This window comes from Oncorhynchus mykiss, chromosome 13 (assembly GCF_057628025.1).
Source record: "Oncorhynchus mykiss isolate SJ-2025 chromosome 13, ASM5762802v1, whole genome shotgun sequence".
In the NCBI taxonomy this organism is placed as follows: domain Eukaryota; kingdom Metazoa; phylum Chordata; class Actinopteri; order Salmoniformes; family Salmonidae; genus Oncorhynchus; species Oncorhynchus mykiss.
In genome coordinates, this window is record NC_143034.1 from 3336091 (window position 1) to 3357083 (window position 20993).

The 20993-nt window shown below is 45.4% G+C and overlaps 1 protein-coding gene and 1 long non-coding RNA gene across 23 annotated transcripts in view; one reads left to right on the forward strand and one right to left on the reverse strand.

Annotated features, from left to right (window-relative positions):
• Positions 1–9542: 9542 nt before the first annotated feature.
• LOC110515515 (protein kinase C beta type) overlaps positions 9543–20993 on the reverse strand; it is a 102974-nt gene continuing 91523 nt past the window's right edge. Inside the window, exons 14-17 of one of the 2 annotated variants that reach the window (XM_090194714.1) lie at positions 20557–20637; positions 20287–20394; positions 20055–20195; positions 9543–9793 (exon numbers count right to left, since the gene is read on the reverse strand). In XM_090194714.1, coding sequence (XP_090050840.1) covers positions 9641–9793; positions 20055–20195; positions 20287–20394; positions 20557–20637 — 483 coding nt within the window. In that variant the 3' untranslated portion in view covers positions 9543–9640. Of the gene's footprint in view, positions 9794–13903; positions 17573–20054; positions 20196–20286; positions 20395–20556; positions 20638–20993 lie in introns of those variants that run through there. The other variant, XM_090194712.1, reaches the window with a different exon arrangement.
• LOC118940212 (uncharacterized) lies at positions 13390–16165 on the forward strand. 21 transcript variants are annotated; one of them, XR_016485565.1, is made up of 4 exons: positions 13390–15405; positions 15482–15589; positions 15659–15738; positions 15801–16165. It is a non-coding gene; the product is annotated as an uncharacterized LOC118940212 (long non-coding RNA). The 21 variants fall into 21 exon arrangements; XR_016485568.1 differs by having other exon boundaries at positions 15659–15698; positions 15770–16165; XR_016485575.1 differs by having other exon boundaries at positions 15659–15698.

The following is a 20993-nucleotide window of genomic DNA, read 5'->3' on the forward strand; positions in this document are numbered from 1 at the left end:
ACCAGCCAGGTGTTGTATAATAACCAGACAGTGTGTTGTCTAACACCAGGTGTTGTATAATAACCAGACAGTGTGTTGTATAATAACCAGACAGTGTGCTGTCAAACACCAGGTGTTGTATAATAACCAGACAGTGTGTTGTCTAACACCAGGTGTTGTATAATAACCAGACAGTGTGTTGTCTAACACCAGGTGTTGTATAATAACCAGACAGTGTGTTGTATAATAACCAGACAGTGTGTTGTATAATAACCAGACAGTGTGTTGTCTAACACCAGGTGTTGTATAATAACCAGACAGTGTGTTGTATAATAACCAGACAGTGTGTTGTATAATAACCAGACAGTGTGTTGTCTAATAACCAGACAGTGTGTTGTATAATAACCAGACAGTGTGTTGTCTAACACCAGGTGTTGTATAATAACCAGACAGTGTGTTGTCTAACACCAGGTGTTGTATAATAACCAGACAGTGTGTTGTATAATAACCAGACAGTGTGTTGTATAATAACCAGACAGTGTGTTGTCAAACACCAGGTGTTTTATAATAACCAGACAGTGTGTTGTATAATAACCAGACAGTGTGTTGTCTAACACCAGGTGTTGTATAATAACCAGACAGTGTGTTGTCAAACACCAGGTGTTGTATAATAACCAGACAGTGTGTTGTATAATAACCAGACAGTGTGTTGTATAATAACCAGACAGTGTGTTGTATAATAACCAGACAGTGTGTTGTCTAACACCAGGTGTTGTATAATAACCAGACAGTGTGTTGTATAATAACCAGACAGTGTGTTGTCTAACACCAGGGGTTGTATAATAACCAGACAGTGTGTTGTATAATAACCAGACAGTGTGTTGTATAATAACCAGACAGTGTGTTGTCTAACACCAGGTGTTGTATAATAACCAGACAGTGTGTTGTCAAACACCAGGTGTTGTATAATAACCAGACAGTGTGTTGTCTAACACCAGGGGTTGTATAATAACCAGACAGTGTGTTGTATAATAACCAGACAGTGTGTTGTATAATAACCAGACAGTGTGTTGTCTAACACCAGGTGTTGTATTATAACCAGACAGTGTGTTGTCTAACACCAGGTGTTGTATAATAACCAGACAGTGTGTTGTCTAACACCAGGTGTTGTATAATAACCAGACAGTGTGTTGTATAATAACCAGACAGCGTGTTGTCTAACACCAGGTGTTGTATAATAACCAGACAGTGTGTTGTCTAACACCAGGTGTTGTATAATAACCAGACAGTGTGTTTTCTAACACCAGGTGTTGTATAATAACCAGACAGCGTGTTGTCTAACACCAGGTGTTGTATAATAACCAGACAGTGTGTTGTCTAACACCAGGTGTTGTATAATAACCAGACAGTGTGTTGTATAATAACCAGACAGTGTGTTGTATAATAACCAGACAGTGTGTTGTCTAACACCAGGTGTTTTATAATAACCAGACAGTGTGTTGTCTAACACCAGGTGTTGTATAATAACCAGACAGTGTGTTGTATAATAACCAGACAGCGTGTTGTCTAACACCAGGTGTTGTATAATAACCAGACAGTGTGTTGTCTAACACCAGGTGTTGTATAATAACCAGACAGTGTGTTTTCTAACACCAGGTGTTGTATAATAACCAGACAGCGTGTTGTCTAACACCAGGTGTTGTATAATAACCAGACAGTGTGTTGTATAATAACCAGACAGTGTGTTGTCTAACACCAGGTGTTGTATTATAACCAGACAGTGTGTTGTCTAACACCAGGTGTTGTATAATAACCAGACAGTGTGTTGTCTAACACCAGGTGTTGTATAATAACCAGACAGTGTGTTGTATAATAACCATACAGCGTGTTGTCTAACACCAGGTGTTGTATAATAACCAGACAGTGTGTTGTCTAACACCAGGTGTTGTATAATAACCAGACAGTGTGTTGTCTAACACCAGGTGTTGTATAATAACCAGACAGTGTGTTGTCAAACACCAGGTGTTGTATAATAACCAGACAGTGTGTTGTCTAACACCAGGTGTTGTATAATAACCAGACAGTGTGTTGTCTAACACCAGGTGTTGTATAATAACCAGACAGTGTGTTGTATAATAACCAGACAGCGTGTTGTATAATAACCAGACAGTGTGTTGTCTAACACCAGCCAGGTGTTGTATAATAACCAGACAGTGTGTTGTCTAACACCAGGTGTTGTATAATAACCAGACAGTGTGTTGTATAATAACCAGACAGTGTGTTGTCAAACACCAGGTGTTGTATAATAACCAGACAGTGTGTTGTCTAACACCAGGTGTTGTATAATAACCAGACAGTGTGTTGTCTAACACCAGGTGTTGTATAATAACCAGACAGTGTGTTGTATAATAACCAGACAGTGTGTTGTATAATAACCAGACAGTGTGTTGTCTAACACCAGGTGTTGTATAATAACCAGACAGTGTGTTGTATAATAACCAGACAGTGTGTTGTATAATAACCAGACAGTGTGTTGTCTAATAACCAGACAGTGTGTTGTATAATAACCAGACAGTGTGTTGTCTAACACCAGGTGTTGTATAATAACCAGACAGTGTGTTGTCTAACACCAGGTGTTGTATAATAACCAGACAGTGTGTTGTATAATAACCAGACAGTGTGTTGTATAATAACCAGACAGTGTGTTGTCAAACACCAGGTGTTTTATAATAACCAGACAGTGTGTTGTATAATAACCAGACAGTGTGTTGTCTAACACCAGGTGTTGTATAATAACCAGACAGTGTGTTGTCAAACACCAGGTGTTGTATAATAACCAGACAGTGTGTTGTATAATAACCAGACAGTGTGTTGTATAATAACCAGACAGTGTGTTGTATAATAACCAGACAGTGTGTTGTCTAACACCAGGTGTTGTATAATAACCAGACAGTGTGTTGTATAATAACCAGACAGTGTGTTGTCTAACACCAGGGGTTGTATAATAACCAGACAGTGTGTTGTATAATAACCAGACAGTGTGTTGTATAATAACCAGACAGTGTGTTGTCTAACACCAGGTGTTGTATAATAACCAGACAGTGTGTTGTCAAACACCAGGTGTTGTATAATAACCAGACAGTGTGTTGTCTAACACCAGGTGTTGTATAATAACCAGACAGTGTGTTGTATAATAACCAGACAGCGTGTTGTCTAACACCAGGTGTTGTATAATAACCAGACAGTGTGTTGTCTAACACCAGGTGTTGTATAATAACCAGACAGTGTGTTGTCTAACACCAGGTGTTGTATAATAACCAGACAGTGTGTTGTCTAACACCAGGTGTTGTATAATAACCAGACAGTGTGTTGTCTAACACCAGGTGTTGTATAATAACCAGACAGTGTGTTGTCTAACACCAGGTGTTGTATAATAACCAGACAGTGTGTTGTATAATAACCAGACAGTGTGTTGTCAAACACCAGGTGTTTTATAATAACAAGAGAATGTCTCAAGTCACATGACATGACAGTCACAGGGCATGCAACACGTGACCTTAGAATGACCTCCGTCTCCTTCACGCCCTCCCCGCCCGTTCATCTCCTGTTGCTGTTTGTATTTCCATATTGCATAGTTTAGTTATTTCTGTTTTGGTTCCATTTCTCCTGTTGGGTTTTTCTTCCACTTCTTTAGCCAGATGCACCCTGGGAAATTTGAGGGAGCAGGCAGCAGGGGATTTGATGAAGCAGGCAGCTCAATACTACTACTACTTGCGGGTGACAGAGACTAGTGCCGGGCGCGCTACTGGTTACAGAGAGACGGGGTGAAGAGTCGCCCACATTGTAACCACACCCTAAATTAGGAAAATGGGGCGGGGTAAAAAAAAAAAAACTAGAGCACCAATAGAACACAGTTATCTGAATGGAAGACTGGTATAAACCAGTAGAAACCATATAAAGTGAGTCTGAAATGTATTTATTTTAACCTTTAACCTTTATCTAACTAGGTCAGTTTAAGAACAAATTCTTATTTGCAATGATTGCCTACCGGGAAACAGTGGGTTAACTGTTAACCTTGTCAGCTCGGGGATTCGATCCAGCAACCTTTCGATTACTAGTCCAACGCTCTACCCACATGGCTACCTGCCGCCCCACTAAATGGCCCCCTGTAGTGCACTATTCTAGACCAGAGGTATATGGGGGGGGGGGGGGGGGGGGGGACCACTGATATATACAGGTACACTACACCCTCTATAGTACACTACTTTAGACCAGAGGTCTATGGGGACAGGGGGGGCCACTGATATATACAGGTACAGTACACCAACAGGCCACATACATCAGTAGATATACACAGTATAATATAGATATAGGTACTAGTTAGTTGTGCAGTGACGTCAAACCCACCCTGACCCTCAGTAGTTAGGTAAAGTGTTACCATGGTTAACAACCGTCAAGTAGTTCATTGGTAACTGAATACCAATGAATAATATTATGGGGGGGGGGGTCAGCTAGCTCTAAAGGCGTAGTGAAGCTGGTTTCACGGATTAGAAAAAACACACACACACCGGACTAGCGAACAGTGACTAACACACACACACACACACACACACACACACACACACACAGGTTAAGAGAGAGAGAGACAGAGGGACAGAGAGAGAGAGAGAGAGAGAGAGAGAGGAAGAGAAAGAGGGACAGAGAGAGGGGAAGAGGGACAGAGAGAGGGGAAGAGGGACAGAGAGAGAGAGAGAGAGAGAGAGAGACAGAGGGACAGAGAGAGAGAGAGAGAGAGAGGGACAGAAAGAGGGGAAGGGACAGAGAGAGAGAGAGAGAGAGAGACAGAGAGAGAGAGAGAGAGAGAGAGGGGAAGAGGGACAGAGAGAGAGAGAGGGGAAGAGGGACAGAGAGAGAGAGAGAGAGGGGAAGAGGGACAGAGAGAGTTCGGCACTGCAGCAGTCTACAGATCAGATCTCACTTCTCTCTGACAGACAGTTTTTTTTGCATCGAGTTTGGAAGACCAGACGTGTTCTAAAGACTGGGACACCATGAGTTCTAATCTAGAACACGAAGACGTGAGTTCTATAAACACTGGAGCATGAGTTCTGGAACACTAAGATATGAGTTCTGGAACACTAAGACGTGAGTTCTGGAACACTAAGACGTGAGTTCTGGAACACTAAGACATGAGTTCTGGAACACTAAGATATGAGTTCTGGAACACTAAGACATGAGTTCTAGAACACTGGGTTATGACTTCTAGAACACTAAGACATGAGTTCTGGAACAATAACATATGAGTTCTAGAACATTGGAGAATGAGTTCTAGAACACTAAGATATGAGTTCTGGAAAACTAAGATATGAGTTCTAGAACACTGGAGCATTAGTTCTAGAACACTAAGATTTGAGTTCTAGAACACTAAGATATGAGTTCCGGAAAACTGGAACATGAGTTCTGGAACACTAAGATATGAGTTCTGGAACACTAAGACATGAGTTCTGGAACACTAAGACATGAGTTCTAGAACACTAAGATATGAGTTCTAGAACACTGGGGCATGAGTTCTAGAACACTAAGACATGAGTTCTGGAACAATAAGATATGAGTTCTAGAACATTGGAGCATGAGTTCTAGAACACTAAGATATGAGTTCTAAAACACCGGGATGTAAACTCTTAAGACCAAGGTGTCACACGCGTTTGCTCATACATGTTATGGAATGGTCATGACGTCACATCACTGGCTGAAGAAGAGAACACGTAAACAAACGTCCTGAATGGCACCCTACTGCCTATATAGTGCACTGCTTTTAAACCAGAGCCATGTATTTAGAGTTGTTAGCGCCCCATTAACATGACATGGGGAATATTTAAACACAATGCTCTCTAAGTGAAGATCTAGAATTATGTATTTACATGACAATACAACATTCTATAACAGCCATGTTAGATCTCCATTAACATTACATGGGGAATATTTAAACACAATGTTCTCTAAGTGAAGATCTAGAATGAGAACAATATTGAACATTCTAGAAGCTGATCTCTCTAGCTACATGTCTCTGCTTTTAGCCATCTCCCACGGTTACCACTACATAGCGAACAGGCCAGCCAGTTCAGAGTCCAAACAGAGTAATGGAAGAACATTCTGGAAGAGAACCAGTGTCTCCTGGCTCCTCTTGAAACCTCTTCAGACCAGTTGGTTCCAGCTGGAGTTGGTTCTGTTTCTGTTGGGTTAAACCAAACCGCAGGAACAGAGGGGGTGCCAGTGATGTTGGTACAGTCCATGTTGATGGGAGCTAGTGGGTGAAGGTGTGGCTGGTTGGGTTTCCGTTAGATAGTTTGCTGTTGAATGGGGCTGTTGTGGTAATGGTATTGTGTTCAATGCTATAAGATACAGTGTCAGTCAAAAGTTTGGACACACCTACTCATTGAAGGGTTTTTCTTTATTTTTACTATTTTCTACATTGTATGGAAACATGTAGTAACCAAAAAAAGTGTTAAATAAATATATATTTTATATTTGAGATTCTTTATAGCAGCCACCCTCCCCCTTGATGACAGCTTTATAGCAGCCACCCTCCCCCTTGATGACAGCTTTATAGCAGCCACCCTCCCCCTTGATGACAGCTTTATAGCAGCCACCCTCCCCCTTGATGACAGCTTTATAGCAGCCACCCTCCCCCTTGATGACAGCTTTATAGCAGCCACCCTCCCCCTTGATGACAGCTTTATAGCAGCCACCCTCCCCCTTGATGACAGCTTTATAGCAGCCACCCTCCCCCTTGATGACAGCTTTATAGCAGCCACCCTCCCCCTTGATGACAGCTTTATAGCAGCCACCCTCCCCCTTGATGACAGCTTTATAGCAGCCACCCTCCCCCTTGATGACAGCTTTATAGCAGCCACCCTCCCCCTTGATGACAGCTTTATAGCAGCCACCCTCCCCCTTGATGACAGCTTTATAGCAGCCACCCTCCCCCTTGATGACAGCTTTATAGCAGCCACCCTCCCCCTTGATGACAGCTTTATAGCAGCCACCCTCCCCCTTGATGACAGCTTTATAGCAGCCACCCTCCCCCTTGATGACAGCTTTATAGCAGCCACCCTCCCCCTTGATGACAGCTTTATAGCAGCCACCCTCCCCCTTGATGACAGCTTTATAGCAGCCACCCTCCCCCTTGATGACAGCTTTATAGCAGCCACCCTCCCCCTTGATGACAGCTTTATAGCAGCCACCCTCCCCCTTGATGACAGCTTTATAGCAGCCACCCTCCCCCTTGATGACAGCTTTATAGCAGCCACCCTCCCCCTTGATGACAGCTTTATAGCAGCCACCCTCCCCCTTGATGACAGCTTTATAGCAGCCACCCTCCCCCTTGATGACAGCTTTATAGCAGCCACCCTCCCCCTTGATGACAGCTTTATAGCAGCCACCCTCCCCCTTGATGACAGCTTTATAGCAGCCACCCTCCCCCTTGATGACAGCTTTATAGCAGCCACCCTCCCCCTTGATGACAGCTTTGCCCACTCTTAGCACTGTCAACCAGATTCACCTGGAATGCTTTTCCCAACAGTCTTGAAGGAGTTCCCATATATGCTGAGCTCTTGTTGGCTGCTTTTCCTTCACTCTGTGGTCCAACTCATAGCAAACCATCTCGATTGGGTTGAGGTCGGGTGATTGCGGAGGCCAGGTTCATCTGATGCAGCACTCCATCACTCTCCTTCTTGGTAAAATAGCCCTTACACAGCCTGGAGGTGTGTTGGGTCATTGTCCTGTTGAAAAATAAATGATAGTCCCACTAAGCGCAAACCAGATGGGATGGCGTGTCGCTGCAGAATGCTGTGGTAGCCATGCTGGTTAAGTGTGCCTTGAATTCTAAATAAATCACTTAGTGTCACCAGCAAAGCACCGTCACACCTCCTCCTCCATGCTTCACGGTGGGAACCACACATGCGGAGTTCCTCCGTTCACCTACTCTGCGTCTCACAAAGACACAAAAAATCTCAAATTTGCACTCATCAGACTAAAGGACAGAACTCCACCAGTCTAATGTCCAATGTCTAACTGCTCATGTTTCTTGGTCTCTTCTTATTGTAATTTTATTTTAAATGTAACCTTTATTTAACGAGGCAAGTCAGTTAAGAACAAATTCTTATTTACAATGACGGTCTACCGGGGAACAGTGGGTTTAACTGCCTTGTTCAAGGGGCAGAGCGACACATTTTTACCTTGTCAGCTCGGGGATTCGATCCAGCAACCTTTCAGTTACTGGAAAAACGGTCTAACCACTAGACTACCTGCCGTCCTTTTCATGGTTTAATATCTAATAACGCAAAAAACAACTGCCTTACTGGTGTCCTTTAGTAGTGGTTTCTTTGCAGCAATTGGACCATGAAGGCCTGATTCACACAGTCTCCTCTGAACAGTTGATGTTGAGATGTGTCTGTTATTTGAACTCTGAAGCATTTATTTAAGCTGCAATTTCTGAGGCTGGTAACTCTAATGAACTGATCCTCTGAAGCAGAGATAACTCTGGGTCTTCCTTTCCTGTGGTGGTCCTCATGAGAGACAGTTAACTCTAATGAACTGATCCTCTGAAGCAGAGATAACTCTGGGTCTTCCTTTCCTGTGGTGGTCCTCATGAGAGACAGTTAACTCTAATGAACTGATCCTCTGCAGCAGAGGTAACTCTGGGTCTTCCTTTCCTGTGGTGGTCCTCATGAGAGACAGTTAACTCTAATGAACGTATCCTCTGCAGCAGAGGTAACTCTGGGTCTTCCTTTCCTGTGGTGGTCCTCATGAGAGACAGTTAACTCTAATGAACTTATCCTCTGCAGCAGAGGTAACTCTGGGTCTTCCTTTCCTGTGGTGGTCCTCATGAGAGCCAGTTAACTCTAATAAATGTATCCTCTGCAGCAGAGCTAACTCTGGGTCTTCCTTTCCTGTGGCGGTCCTCATGAGAGACAGTTAACTCTAATGAACTGATCCTCTGCAGCAGAGGTAACTCTGGGTCTTCCTTTCCTGTGGTGGTCCTCATGAGAGACAGTTTCAGTTTCATCATAGTCCTTGATGGTTTTTGCGACTGCACTTTCAAAGTTCTTGACATTTTCCAGATTGACTGACCTTCGTGTCTTAAAGTAATGATGGACTGTTGCTTCTCTTTTGCTTATTTGAGCTGTTCTTGCCATAATATGGACTTGGTATTTTACCAAATAGGGCTGTGTCCTGTATACCACCCCTATCTAGTCACAACACAACAGATTGGTTCAAATGGATTAAGGATTAATTTAACTTTTAACAAGACACACCTGTTAATTGAAATGCATTCCAGGTGACTACCTCATGAAGCTGGTTGAGAGAATGCCAAGAGTGTTCAAAGCTGTCATCAAGGCAAAGGGTGGCTACTTTGAAAAATTTCAAATATAAAATATATTTTGATTTGTTTAACACTTTTTTGGTTACTACATGATTCCATATGTGTTATTTCATAGTTTTGATGTCTTCACTATTATTCTACAATGTAGAAAATAGTACAAATTAAAACCTTTGAATGAGCAGGTGTGGCCCAACTTTTGACTGGTACTGTATAATCTATAGGGTTAAACCTGTGTGATGTACTCTGGGTTGAGTGTATCATGTTATATAATCTACAGGGTTAAACCTGTATGATGTACTCTGGGTTGGTGTAGGAGAATCCCTGGAATTCGTTCTGATCGAGGTTCATTATGAACAGTTTGTCTGTAGGAGTCAGTTCCACTGCCATCTTAGTGAACTCTTTATCAAAGTTCCCCGTGTCCCGACGGTTCTTCTGTTAGAGGGAGAAAGGAGAGAGAGGAGGGAGAGGAGGGAGGGAGGGAGGGGAGGAAGGAGAGAGCGAGGGTAGGGGAGGAGGGAGAGAAGGGAGGGAGGGGAGGAAGGAGAGAGCGAGGGTAGGAGAGGGAGGAGGGAGAGGAGGGAGGGAGGGAGGGAGAGAGAGGAGGAAGGAGAGAGAGGAGGGAGGGAGGGGAGGAAGGAGAGAGCGAGGGTAGGAGAGGGAGGAGGGAGAGGAGGGAGGAGAGAGCGAGGGTAGGAGAGGGAGGAGGGAGAGGAGGGAGGAGAGAAGAAGATATGTTGTTTTAATCTGGTTATTGATCTCTGAACAGACAAGCTTATTAATTAGAAACATGACTGAAATCGAGCCTGCTCAGAGAGAGAGGGAGGAAAGGAAGGGGAGATGGAGAGAGAGTGAGTGAGTGAGTGAGTGAGTGAGTGAGGAAGAAGGAAGAGAAAGTTAAGAGTGACAGGTAAGGAGAGAGATAGTGAAAGAGAGAGAGCGATAGGGAAAGCCAATCAGCACACAGGTTCTGAGGATGAATTAAAGGAAGAGAGGTGTGCAAACACGACACACCCCTCCCTACGAACTGAGGTGGTACAGCCCCACACCTAAGACAGAACAGACGGACCGCACCAACGTGAAGACGGGGGGGTGCAGCCCCAGAGCAGCTGAGAGCACAATAACAGTAATGTTAATGTGAACAGAGACAGAGGACAGAGAGAGCAGCGAGTCTGGACACAAGAGGAGCCAAACTGACAGACCAAAGACACAGACCACCCCAGAACAAAGGCACAGACTACCCCAGACCAAAGACACAGACCACCACAGACCAAAGGCACAGACCACCCCAGACCAAAGACACAGACCACCCCAGACCAAAGACACAGACCACCCCAGACCAAAGGCACAGACCACCCCAGACCAAAGACACAGACCACCCCAGACCAAAGACACAGACCACCCCAGACCAAAGACACAGACCACCCCAGAACAAAGACACAGACCACCCCAGACCAAAAGGCACAGACCACCCCAGACCAAAAGACACAGACCACCCCAGAACAAAGACACAGACCGACCCAGACCATCCCAGAACAGACAGACATAGACCACCCCAGACAAAAGACACAGACCACCCCAGAACAAAGACACAGACCACCCCAGAACAAAGACACAGACCAAAAGACACAGACCACCCCCAGACCAAAAGACACAGACCACCACATACCAAAGACACTGACACCCACTGAACAGACAGGATCACCAAGGAGACCGTAGAGTCACCAGACACCCACTGAACAGACAGGATCACCCAGGAGACACCAGACACCCACTGAACAGACAGGATCACCCAGGAGACCAGAGAGACACAGACACCCACTGAACAGACAGGATCACCCAGGAGACACCAGACACCCACTGAACAGACAGGATTACCCAGGAGACACCAGACACCCACTGAACAGACATGATCACCCAGGAGACCAGAGAGACACAGACACCCACTGAACAGACAGGATCACCCAGGAGACACCAGACACCCACTGAACAGACAGGATCACCCAGGAGACCGGAGAGACACCAGACACCCACTGAACAGACAGGATCACCCAGGAGACCAGAGAGACACAGACACTCACTGAACAGACAGGATCACCCAGGAGACCAGAGAGATACCAGACATCCACTGAACAGACAGGATCACCCAGGAGACTCATAAGTCTACAGAACATAAAAAAGTCAACAGACAACCTGAGAGGAGAGAAAATATACAGACCCCGGTACAGACAAGCAACAGACTGATAGACTATGGCATAGACTTAAAGACAGACTGGCAGAGGGACAGACCGTTACAGACTGGCAGAGAGACAGACTGTTACAGACTGGCAGAGAGACAGACCATTACAGACTGGCAGAGAGACAGACCATTACAGACTGGCAGAGAGACAGACCATTACAGACTGGCAGAGAGACAGACCGTTACAGACTGGCAGAGGGACAGACCGTTACAGACTGGCAGAGGGACAGACCGTTACACACTGGCAGAGGGACAGACCGTTACAGAATGGCAGAGAGACAGACCATTACAGACTGGCAGAGAGACAGACCATTACAGACTGGCAGAGAGACAGACTGGCAGAGAGACAGACCGTTACAGACTGGCAGAGAGACAGACCGCTACAGACTGGCAGAGAGACAGACCGTTACAGACTGGCAGAGAGACAGACCGTTACAGACTGGCAGAGAGACAGACTGGCAGAGGGACAGGTCGTTACAGACTGGCAGAGACACAGACCGTTACAGACTGGCAGAGAGACAGACTGTTACAGACTGGCAGAGAGACAGACCGTTACAGACTGGCAGAGACACAGACTGTTACAGACTGGCAGAGTGAGAGAGCTATAGAAGGACATACAGAAAGCCTCAGGAAGAAGAGAGGAACAGAGAGGAGAGACAGTTTCCAAGAACACTCGCTTATTTCCTACCTTCTGCTCTCCATCTCTCCTCTAGGCCCCTCAGCCCCAGGGGGCCCTGCCCACCCAGCAGCCCCAGGGGGCCCTGCCCACCTCTCAGCCCCAGGGGGCCCACCCAGCAGCCCCAGGGGGCCCTGCCCACCCCTCAGCCCCAGGGGGCCTGCCCACCCCTCAGCCCCAGGGGGCCCTGCCCACAGCAACCCCAGGGGGCCCTGCCCACCCAGCAGCCCCATATCCAACGGACCGGCCGGGGCATAGGTCCAAACCCTAGCCCCTGGTCTCCTGGGACCTGCTGGGGTCTACACACCAGCTGCTGATGAGGATGTCATCACACCTCTATGGACAGCCAGGGACTATTAGACCGAGTCTGCTTCTCAAGGGGTTTCTATGTGGACTAGTAGACTGAGTCTGCTTCTCAAGGGGTTTCTATGTGGACTAGTAGACTGAGTCTGCTTCTCAAGGGGTTTCTATGTGGACTAGTAGACTGAGTCTGCTTCTCAAGGGGTTTCTATGTGGACTAGTAGACAGTCTGCTTCTCAATGGGTTTCTATGTGGACTAGTAGACTGAGTCTGCTTCTCAAGGGGTTTCTATGTGGACTAGTAGACTGAGTCTGCTTCTCAAGGGGTTTCTATGTGGACTAGTAGACTGAGTCTGCTTCTCAAGGGGTTTCTATGTGGACTAGTAGACAGTCTGCTTCTCAAGGGGTTTCTATGTGGACTAGTAGACTGAGTCTGCTTCTCAAGGGGTTTCTATGTGGACTAGTAGACTGAGTCTGCTTCTCAAGGGGTTTCTATGTGGACTAGTAGACTGAGTCTGCTTCTCAAGGGGTTTCTATGTGGACTAGTAGACTGAGTCTGCTTCTCAAGGGGTTTCTATGTGGACTAGTAGACTGAGTCTGCTTCTCAAGGGGTTTCTATGTGGACTAGTAGACTGAGTCTGCTTCTCAAGGGGTTTCTATGTGGACTAGTAGACTGAGTCTGCTTCTCAAGGGGTTTCTATGTGGACTAGTAGACTGAGTCTGCTTCTCAAGGGGTTTCTATGTGGACTAGTAGACTGAGTCTGCTTCTCAAGGGGTTTCTATGTGGACTAGTAGACAGTCTGCTTCTCAATGGGTTTCTATGTGGACTAGTAGACTGAGTCTGCTTCTCAAGGGGTTTCTATGTGGACTAGTAGACTGAGTCTGCTTCTCAAGGGGTTTCTATGTGGACTAGTAGACTGAGTCTGCTTCTCAAGGGGTTTCTATGTGGACTAGTAGACAGTCTGCTTCTCAAGGGGTTTCTATGTGGACTAGTAGACAGTCTGCTTCTCAAGGGGTTTCTATGTGGACTAGTAGACTGAGTCTGCTTCTCAAGGGGTTTCTATGTGGACTAGTAGACTGAGTCTGCTTCTCAAGGGGTTTCTATGTGGACTAGTAGACTGAGTCTGCTTCTCAAGGGGTTTCTATGTGGACTAGTAGACTGAGTCTGCTTCTCAAGGGGTTTCTATGTGGACTAGTAGACTGAGTCTGCTTCTCAAGGGGTTTCTATGTGGACTAGTAGACTGAGTCTGCTTCTCAATGCACTTCAATTAAGGTGTGTGTGTGTGTGTGTGTGTGTAATGACACAGAGAGCAGTATGCTGGTTGAGACGATTGAGGTGAGTTGAGTTATATTATATTTTCCAATCAGAAGACAGATTTACACGTACAAGACACACCCCCTCTCCCTACATCGTTACAAACCTCTGTACGTTTCCTGTAAGACAGCAGACGCTTGAGTTAACTCCCCAAGTTCAGATAAGGCCTTTAGCCCAGCGGACACACAAAACAAGATTCAGCTATCATCATCATCATCATCATCATCATCATCATCATCATCATCATCATCATCATCATCATTATCATTCAGTAGAGTTAACTCCCCAAGTTCAGATAAGGCCTTTAGCTCAGCGGACACACAAAACAAGATTCAGCTATCATCATCATCATCATCATCATCATCATTATCCTCATTGTCATCCTCCTCCTCCTCATCATCATCATCCTCAGTCACTCTTGACACAAGAAAGAAACAATACATTTCCATTATTTTACAGTTTGACACATTTAACTGCATGGTAATATAATCAGAACTCTCTTTAAACAGTTACAGAACACTCCCCAACCCCCCGGGACTAATAACCAGTTAACTAACCAAGTACTAACTAACCACCCTGGTTAACTAACCAAGTAGTAACTAACCACCCTGGTTAACTAACCAAGTACTCACTAACCACCCTGGTTAACTAACCAAGTACTAACTAACCACCCTGGTTAACTAACCAAGTACTAACTAACCACCCTGGTTAACTAACCAAGTACTAACTAACCACCCTGGTTAACTAACCAAGTACTAACTAACCACCCTGGTTAACTAACCAAGTACTAACTAACCACCCTGGTTAACTAAACCAGTACGAACTAACCACCCTGGTTAACTAACCAAGTATGAACTAACCACCCTGGTTAACTAACCAAGTACTAACTAACCACCCTGGTTAACTAACCAAGTACTAACTAACCACCCTGGTTAACTAACCAAGTACTAACTAACCACCCTGGTTAACTAACCAAGTATGAACTAACCACCCTGGTTAACTAACCAAGTACTAACTAACCACCCTGGTTAACTAAACCAGTACGAACTAACCACCCTGGTTAACTAACCAAGTACTAACTAACCACCCTGGTTAACTAACCAAGTACTAACTAACCACCCTGGTTAACTAACCAAGTACTAACTAACCACCCTGGTTAACTAACCAAGTATGAACTAACCACCCTGGTTAACTAACCAAGTACTAACTAACCACCCTGGTTAACTAACCAAGTACTAACTAACCACCCTGGTTAAGTATAAACAACAACATCTCTGTTTGGCAGTGGTCAGATAATTCCTAGACAGCGTTTGAAATCACACCCTATTCCCTATGAAGTGCACTACTTTCTACTGAGCCAGGGCCCTATAGCAGGTCACTATAGAGGGAATGGGCCCTATTAGCAGGTCACTATAGAGGGAATGGGCCCTATAGCAGGTCACTATAGAGGGAATGGGCCCTCCTTGGTCAATAGCAGGTCACTAAAAGAGGGAATGGGCCCTCCCTGGTCAATAGCAGGTCACTATAGAGGGAATGGGCCCTCCTTGGTTAATAGCAGGTCACTATAGAGGGAATGGGCCCTGGTCAATAGCAGGTCACTATGGGGAATGGGCCCTCCCTGGTCAATAGCAGGTCACTGTAGAGGGAATGGGCCCTGGTCAATAGCAGGTCACTATGGGGAACGGGCCCTGGTCAATAGCAGGTCACTATGGGGAACGGGCCCTCCCTGGTCAATAGCAGGTTACTATAGAGGGAATGGGCCCTATAGCAGGTCACTATAGAGGGAATGGGCCCTCCCTGGTCAATAGCAGGTCACTATAGAGGGAATGGGCCCTCCCTGGTCAATAGCAGGTCACTATAGAGGGAATGGGCCCTATAGCAGGTCACTATAGAGGGAATGGGCCCTATAGCAGGTCACTATAGAGGGAATGGGCCCTGGTCAATAGCAGGTCACTATGGGGAATGGGCCCTCCCTGGTCAATAGCAGGTCACTATGGGGAACGGGCCCTGGTCTCAGAGCGATATCTAGAGGATGTGTGGTTGGACCGGGTTGACAAGACTATTGGAGATGAGCCCTGGTGTGTCCGTGCGTTTCCAGTTGCAGTGAATGCTATTCCCGAGGTGTGGGGTTGTTTGGGGCTCTGTGGCACAAAATGGCTGCCGTGTGTCTCCCCCGTAACGGAGGACACTGGACCCTGAACTCTGACCCTGCTTTGGCACAGTTTTACAGTAACGTAACATGGTGTGTGAGGTGGTGGTGGTGACAGTACCAAGGAGGCCTCCCTCGTTGTAATAGCACGATGCTAACATTTCACAACAGTTCTAAATCCCTAACGGGGGATCCCTAAATCAATACAAACAAAACAACAATACCCTGATTGATCATTAAACAGTAAGAAAGTCGATCAGTTCGATCAGTCGGTCAAATATTGATCCCAGTAACAGTTGGGAGGTCATTTGATGGGTTGATGGTGGGAATGTAACTCATTGATTTGATTATCGATTAGTTGAAAAATCGATCGATTCAGCATTTTTTTTCTCCTTCTGTTCTGTTTTGAGTAGAAGTTGTCTTTAACCGCTGATCAGAGGTCAGATCTCCGTAATGGTTCAGGTTAAGACTAGGGGCATGGGGAATCTGATCCTAGATCTGTGTTTAGGTTAGAACAGTAGATATGGGTAGTTAAGACTAGGGGCATGGGGAATCTGATCCTAGATCTGTGTTCAGGTTAGAACAGTAGATATGGGTAGTTAAGACTAGCGGCATGGGGAATCTGATCCTAGATCTGTGTTTAGGTTAGAACAGTAGATATGGGTAGTTAAGACTAGGGGCATGGGGAATCTGATCCTAGATCTGTGTTTAGGTTAGAACAGTAGATATGGGTAGTTAAGACTAGCGGCATGGGGAATCTGATCCTAGATCTGTGTTTAGGTTAGAACAGTAGATATGGGTAGTTAAGACTAGCGGCATGGGGAATCTGATCCTAGATCTGTGTTTAGGTTAGAACAGTAGATATGGGTAGGGACTCGGCTATGTCCCAATTCTCTCCCCTTCCTCCCAAAGTATACACTTCCTCACTTGAAAGGAAATGAGTGGTAAATGGAGACTCCACTCCAGGTTAACGCCAATAATGTTTTTATATTTGTGTTTATATATATATAAAAAATGTATTTAATCTTTATTTAACTAGGCAAGTCAGTTAAGAACAAATTATTATTTACAATGACGACCTAACCCCCCCCCCCCCCAGGCCAAAACCCGGACGACGCTGGGCCAATCGTGCGCCGCCCTCTTAGGACTCCCAATCACGGCCGGATGTGACACAGCCTGGGATTCGAACCAGGCACTGTAGTGACGCTTCGTGCACTGAGATGCCACCAGACGGCCGCGCCACTCAGGAGTAGTGAACAACGCTCAAGAGGGAGGAGAGACAACTGGGATACACCCTTTTTGGTCCTAAACTATATCCTGGTGATGGAATGATATGAGATCTGGAAGAGGGGCAGGATCACAGAGCTAATGCAGAGCTGTGACGGGTCAGTCCATGTCGGGGTACTCTGGGTTAACGAATGAGAATCCCTGGAACTCTTCCTGGTCCAGGTTCATGATGACCTCCTGGTCGGGGGGGGTCAGGATGGGGGGGTGGCGTGTAAAGAAACGATCAAAGTTCTCTGCCTCGCGACCGCACTGTAGGGGAGGGGGGGGGGGGGGGGGGGAGAGAAGAGGGATGGATGAGATGAATTAAAACACACAGAGAAGAAACAGAAGATACATATAATGAAGTAGATGGAGAGTCATCCAGTCCTCATCCACAACATAATATAATGAAGTAGATGGAGTCATCCAGTCCTCATCCACAACATAATATAATGAAGTAGATGGAGAGTCATCCAGTCCTCATCCACAACATAATATAATGAAGTAGATGGAGAGTCATCCAGTCCTCATCCACAACATAACATAAATATAATGAAGTAGATGGAGTCATCCAGTCCTCATCCACAACATAATATAATGAAGTAGATGGAGAGTCATCCAGTCCTCATCCACAACATAACATAAATATAATGAAGTCCTCATCCACAACATAATATAATGAAGTAGATGGAGTCATCCAGTCCTCATCCACAACATAATATAATGAAGTAGATGGAGTCATCCAGTCCTCATCCACAACATAATATAATGAAGTAGATGGAGTCATCCAGTCCTCATCCACAACATAATATAATGAAGTAGATGGAGAGTCATCCAGTCCTCATCCACAACATAACATAAATATAATAAAGTCCTCATCCACAACATAATATAAATATAATGAAGTAGATGGAGTCATCCAGTCCTCATCCACAACATAATATAATGAAGTAGACGGAGAGTCATCCAGTCCTCATCCACAACATAATATAATGAAGTAGACGGAGAGTCATCCAGTCCTCATCCACAACATAATATAATGAAGTAGACGGAGAGTCATCCAGTCCTCATCCACAACATAATATAATGAAGTAGATGGAGTCATCCAGTCCTCATCCACAACATAATATAATGAAGTAGATGGAGTCATCCAGTCCTCATCCACAACATAATATAAATATAATGAAGTAGATGGAGAGTCATCCAGTCCTCATCCACAACATAATATAATGAAGTAGATGGAGTCATCCAGTCCTCATCCACAACATAATATAATGAAGTAGATGGAGTCATCCCGTCCTCATCCACAACATAAGATAATGAAGTAGATGGAGTCATCCAGTCCTCATCCACAACATAATATAATGAAGTAGATGGAGTCATACAGTCATCCAGTCCTCATGACTCAGTCCCCACTCCAGGACCTTGAAATGCTTCTTACGAAGCCACTCCTTCGTTGCCCGAGCGGTGTGTTTGGGATCATTGTCATGCTGAAAGACCCAGCCATGTTTCATCTTCAATGCCTTTGCTGATGGAAGGAGATTTTCACTCAAAATCTCACGATACATGGCCCCATTCATTCTTTCCTTTACACGGATCAGTCGTCCTGGTCCCTTTGCAGAAAAACAGCCCCAAAGCATGATGTTTCCACCCCCATGCTTCACAGTACGTATGGTGTTCTTTGGATGCAACTCAGCATTCTTTGTCCTCCAAACACGACGAGTTGAGTTTTTACCAAAAAGTTATATTTTGGTTTCATCTGACCATATGACATTCTCCCAATCTTCTTCTGGATCATCCAAATGCTCTCTAGCAAACTTCAGACGGGCCTGGACATGTACTGGCTTAAGCAGGGGGACACGTCTGGCACTGCAGGATTTGAGTCCCTGGCGGCGTAGTGTGTAACTGATGGTAGGCTTTGTTACTTTGGTCCCAGCTCTCTGCAGGTCATTCACTAGGTCCCCCTGAGTGGTTCTGGGATTTTTGCTCAAAGTTCTTGTGATAATTTTGACCCCACAATTGCTCACACAGTTGATTTCTTCAAACCAAGCTGCTTACCTATTGCAGATTCAGTCTTCCCAGTCTGGTGCAGGTCTACAATTTTGTTTCTGGTGTCCTTTGACAGCTCTTTGGTCTTGGCCATAGTGGAGTTTGGAGTGTGACTGTTTGAGGTGTCTTTTATACTGATAACAAGTTCAAACAGGTGCCATTAATACAGGTAACGAGTGGAGGACAGAGGAGCCTCTTAAAGAAGTTACAGGTCTGTGAGAGCCAGAAATCTTGCTTGTTTGTAGGTGACCAAATACTTATTTTCCACCATAATTTGCAAATAAATTCATTAAAAATCCTACAATGTGATTTTCTGGATTTTTTCTCTCTCATTTTGTCTGTCATAGTTGAAGTGTACCTATGATGAAAATTACAGGCTTCTCTCATCTTTTTAAGTGGGAGAACTTGCACAATTGGTGGCTGATTAAATACTTTTTTGCCCCACTGTAAATATATAGCCCCACTATATATATATATATATATATATATATATATATATATATAGGTTATATAGGTCAGACTCACAGCTTTGGGTTTGAAGGGCGGCTGGACTTCCTTGTTCTCCAGTTTGCCCCACTGTATATATATATATAGGTTATATAGGTCAGACTCACAGCTTTGGGTTTGAAGGGCGGCTGGACTTCCTTGTTCTCCAGTTTGCCCCACTGTATATATATATATAGGTTATATAGGTCAGACTCACAGCTTTGGGTTTGAAGGGCGGCTGGACTTCCTTGTTCTCCAGTTTCTCCCAGTCCATGTAACGGAAGAAAGCGTGTTCCTTTATATCCCTCTCCCCCTCCGGACCACAGCCCAGACGCTTCCCTGGGTGCTTGGTCATCAACTAGAGACAGGGGTCAGAGGTCAGAGTGTGTGTGTGTGTGTGTGTGTGAGAGAGAGAGCGAGAGATAGAGAGTGTAAGTGTGTATACTCACCCCTTTGCAGATGGCGACAGCCTCCTTGGACATGGACTTGGGGTAGGAGACGTGATGCTCCATGATGGACTGAAACAACTCATCCTCGTCCTCACCATCGAACGGAGGCTGGGGAGGGACACACAGAGCGCCACCGAGAGGACACCGCTGACATTCTGCACTACGTACTGTAAGACGATGTACCGAGACAAATATCACACACACACACACACACACACACACACACACACACACACACACACACACACACACACACACACACACACCTACCTGTCCAGCCAGCATCTCGTAGAGCAGAACTCCAAAGGCCCACCAGTCCACGGACTTCCCATAGGGCTGGTACGCTATGATCTGGAGGGGGGAGGAGAGAGGGATGAGATAGGAGGAGGATAGAGGACTAAGGGGGGAGGAGAGAGGGATGAGATAGAAGGATAGAGGACTAAGGGGGAGGAGAGAGGAATGAGATAGGAGGAGGATAGAGGACTAAGGGGTGGAGGAGAGAGGGATGAGATAGGAAGAGGGTAGAGGACTAAGGGGGAGGAGAGAGGGATGAGATAGGAGGAGGATAGAGGACTAAGGGGGAGGAGAGAGGGATGAGATAGGAGGAGGATAGAGGACTAAGGGGGGAGTAGAGAGGGATGAGATAGGAGGAGGATAGAGGACTAAGGGGGTAGGAGAGAGGGATGAGATAGAGGACTAAGGGGGGA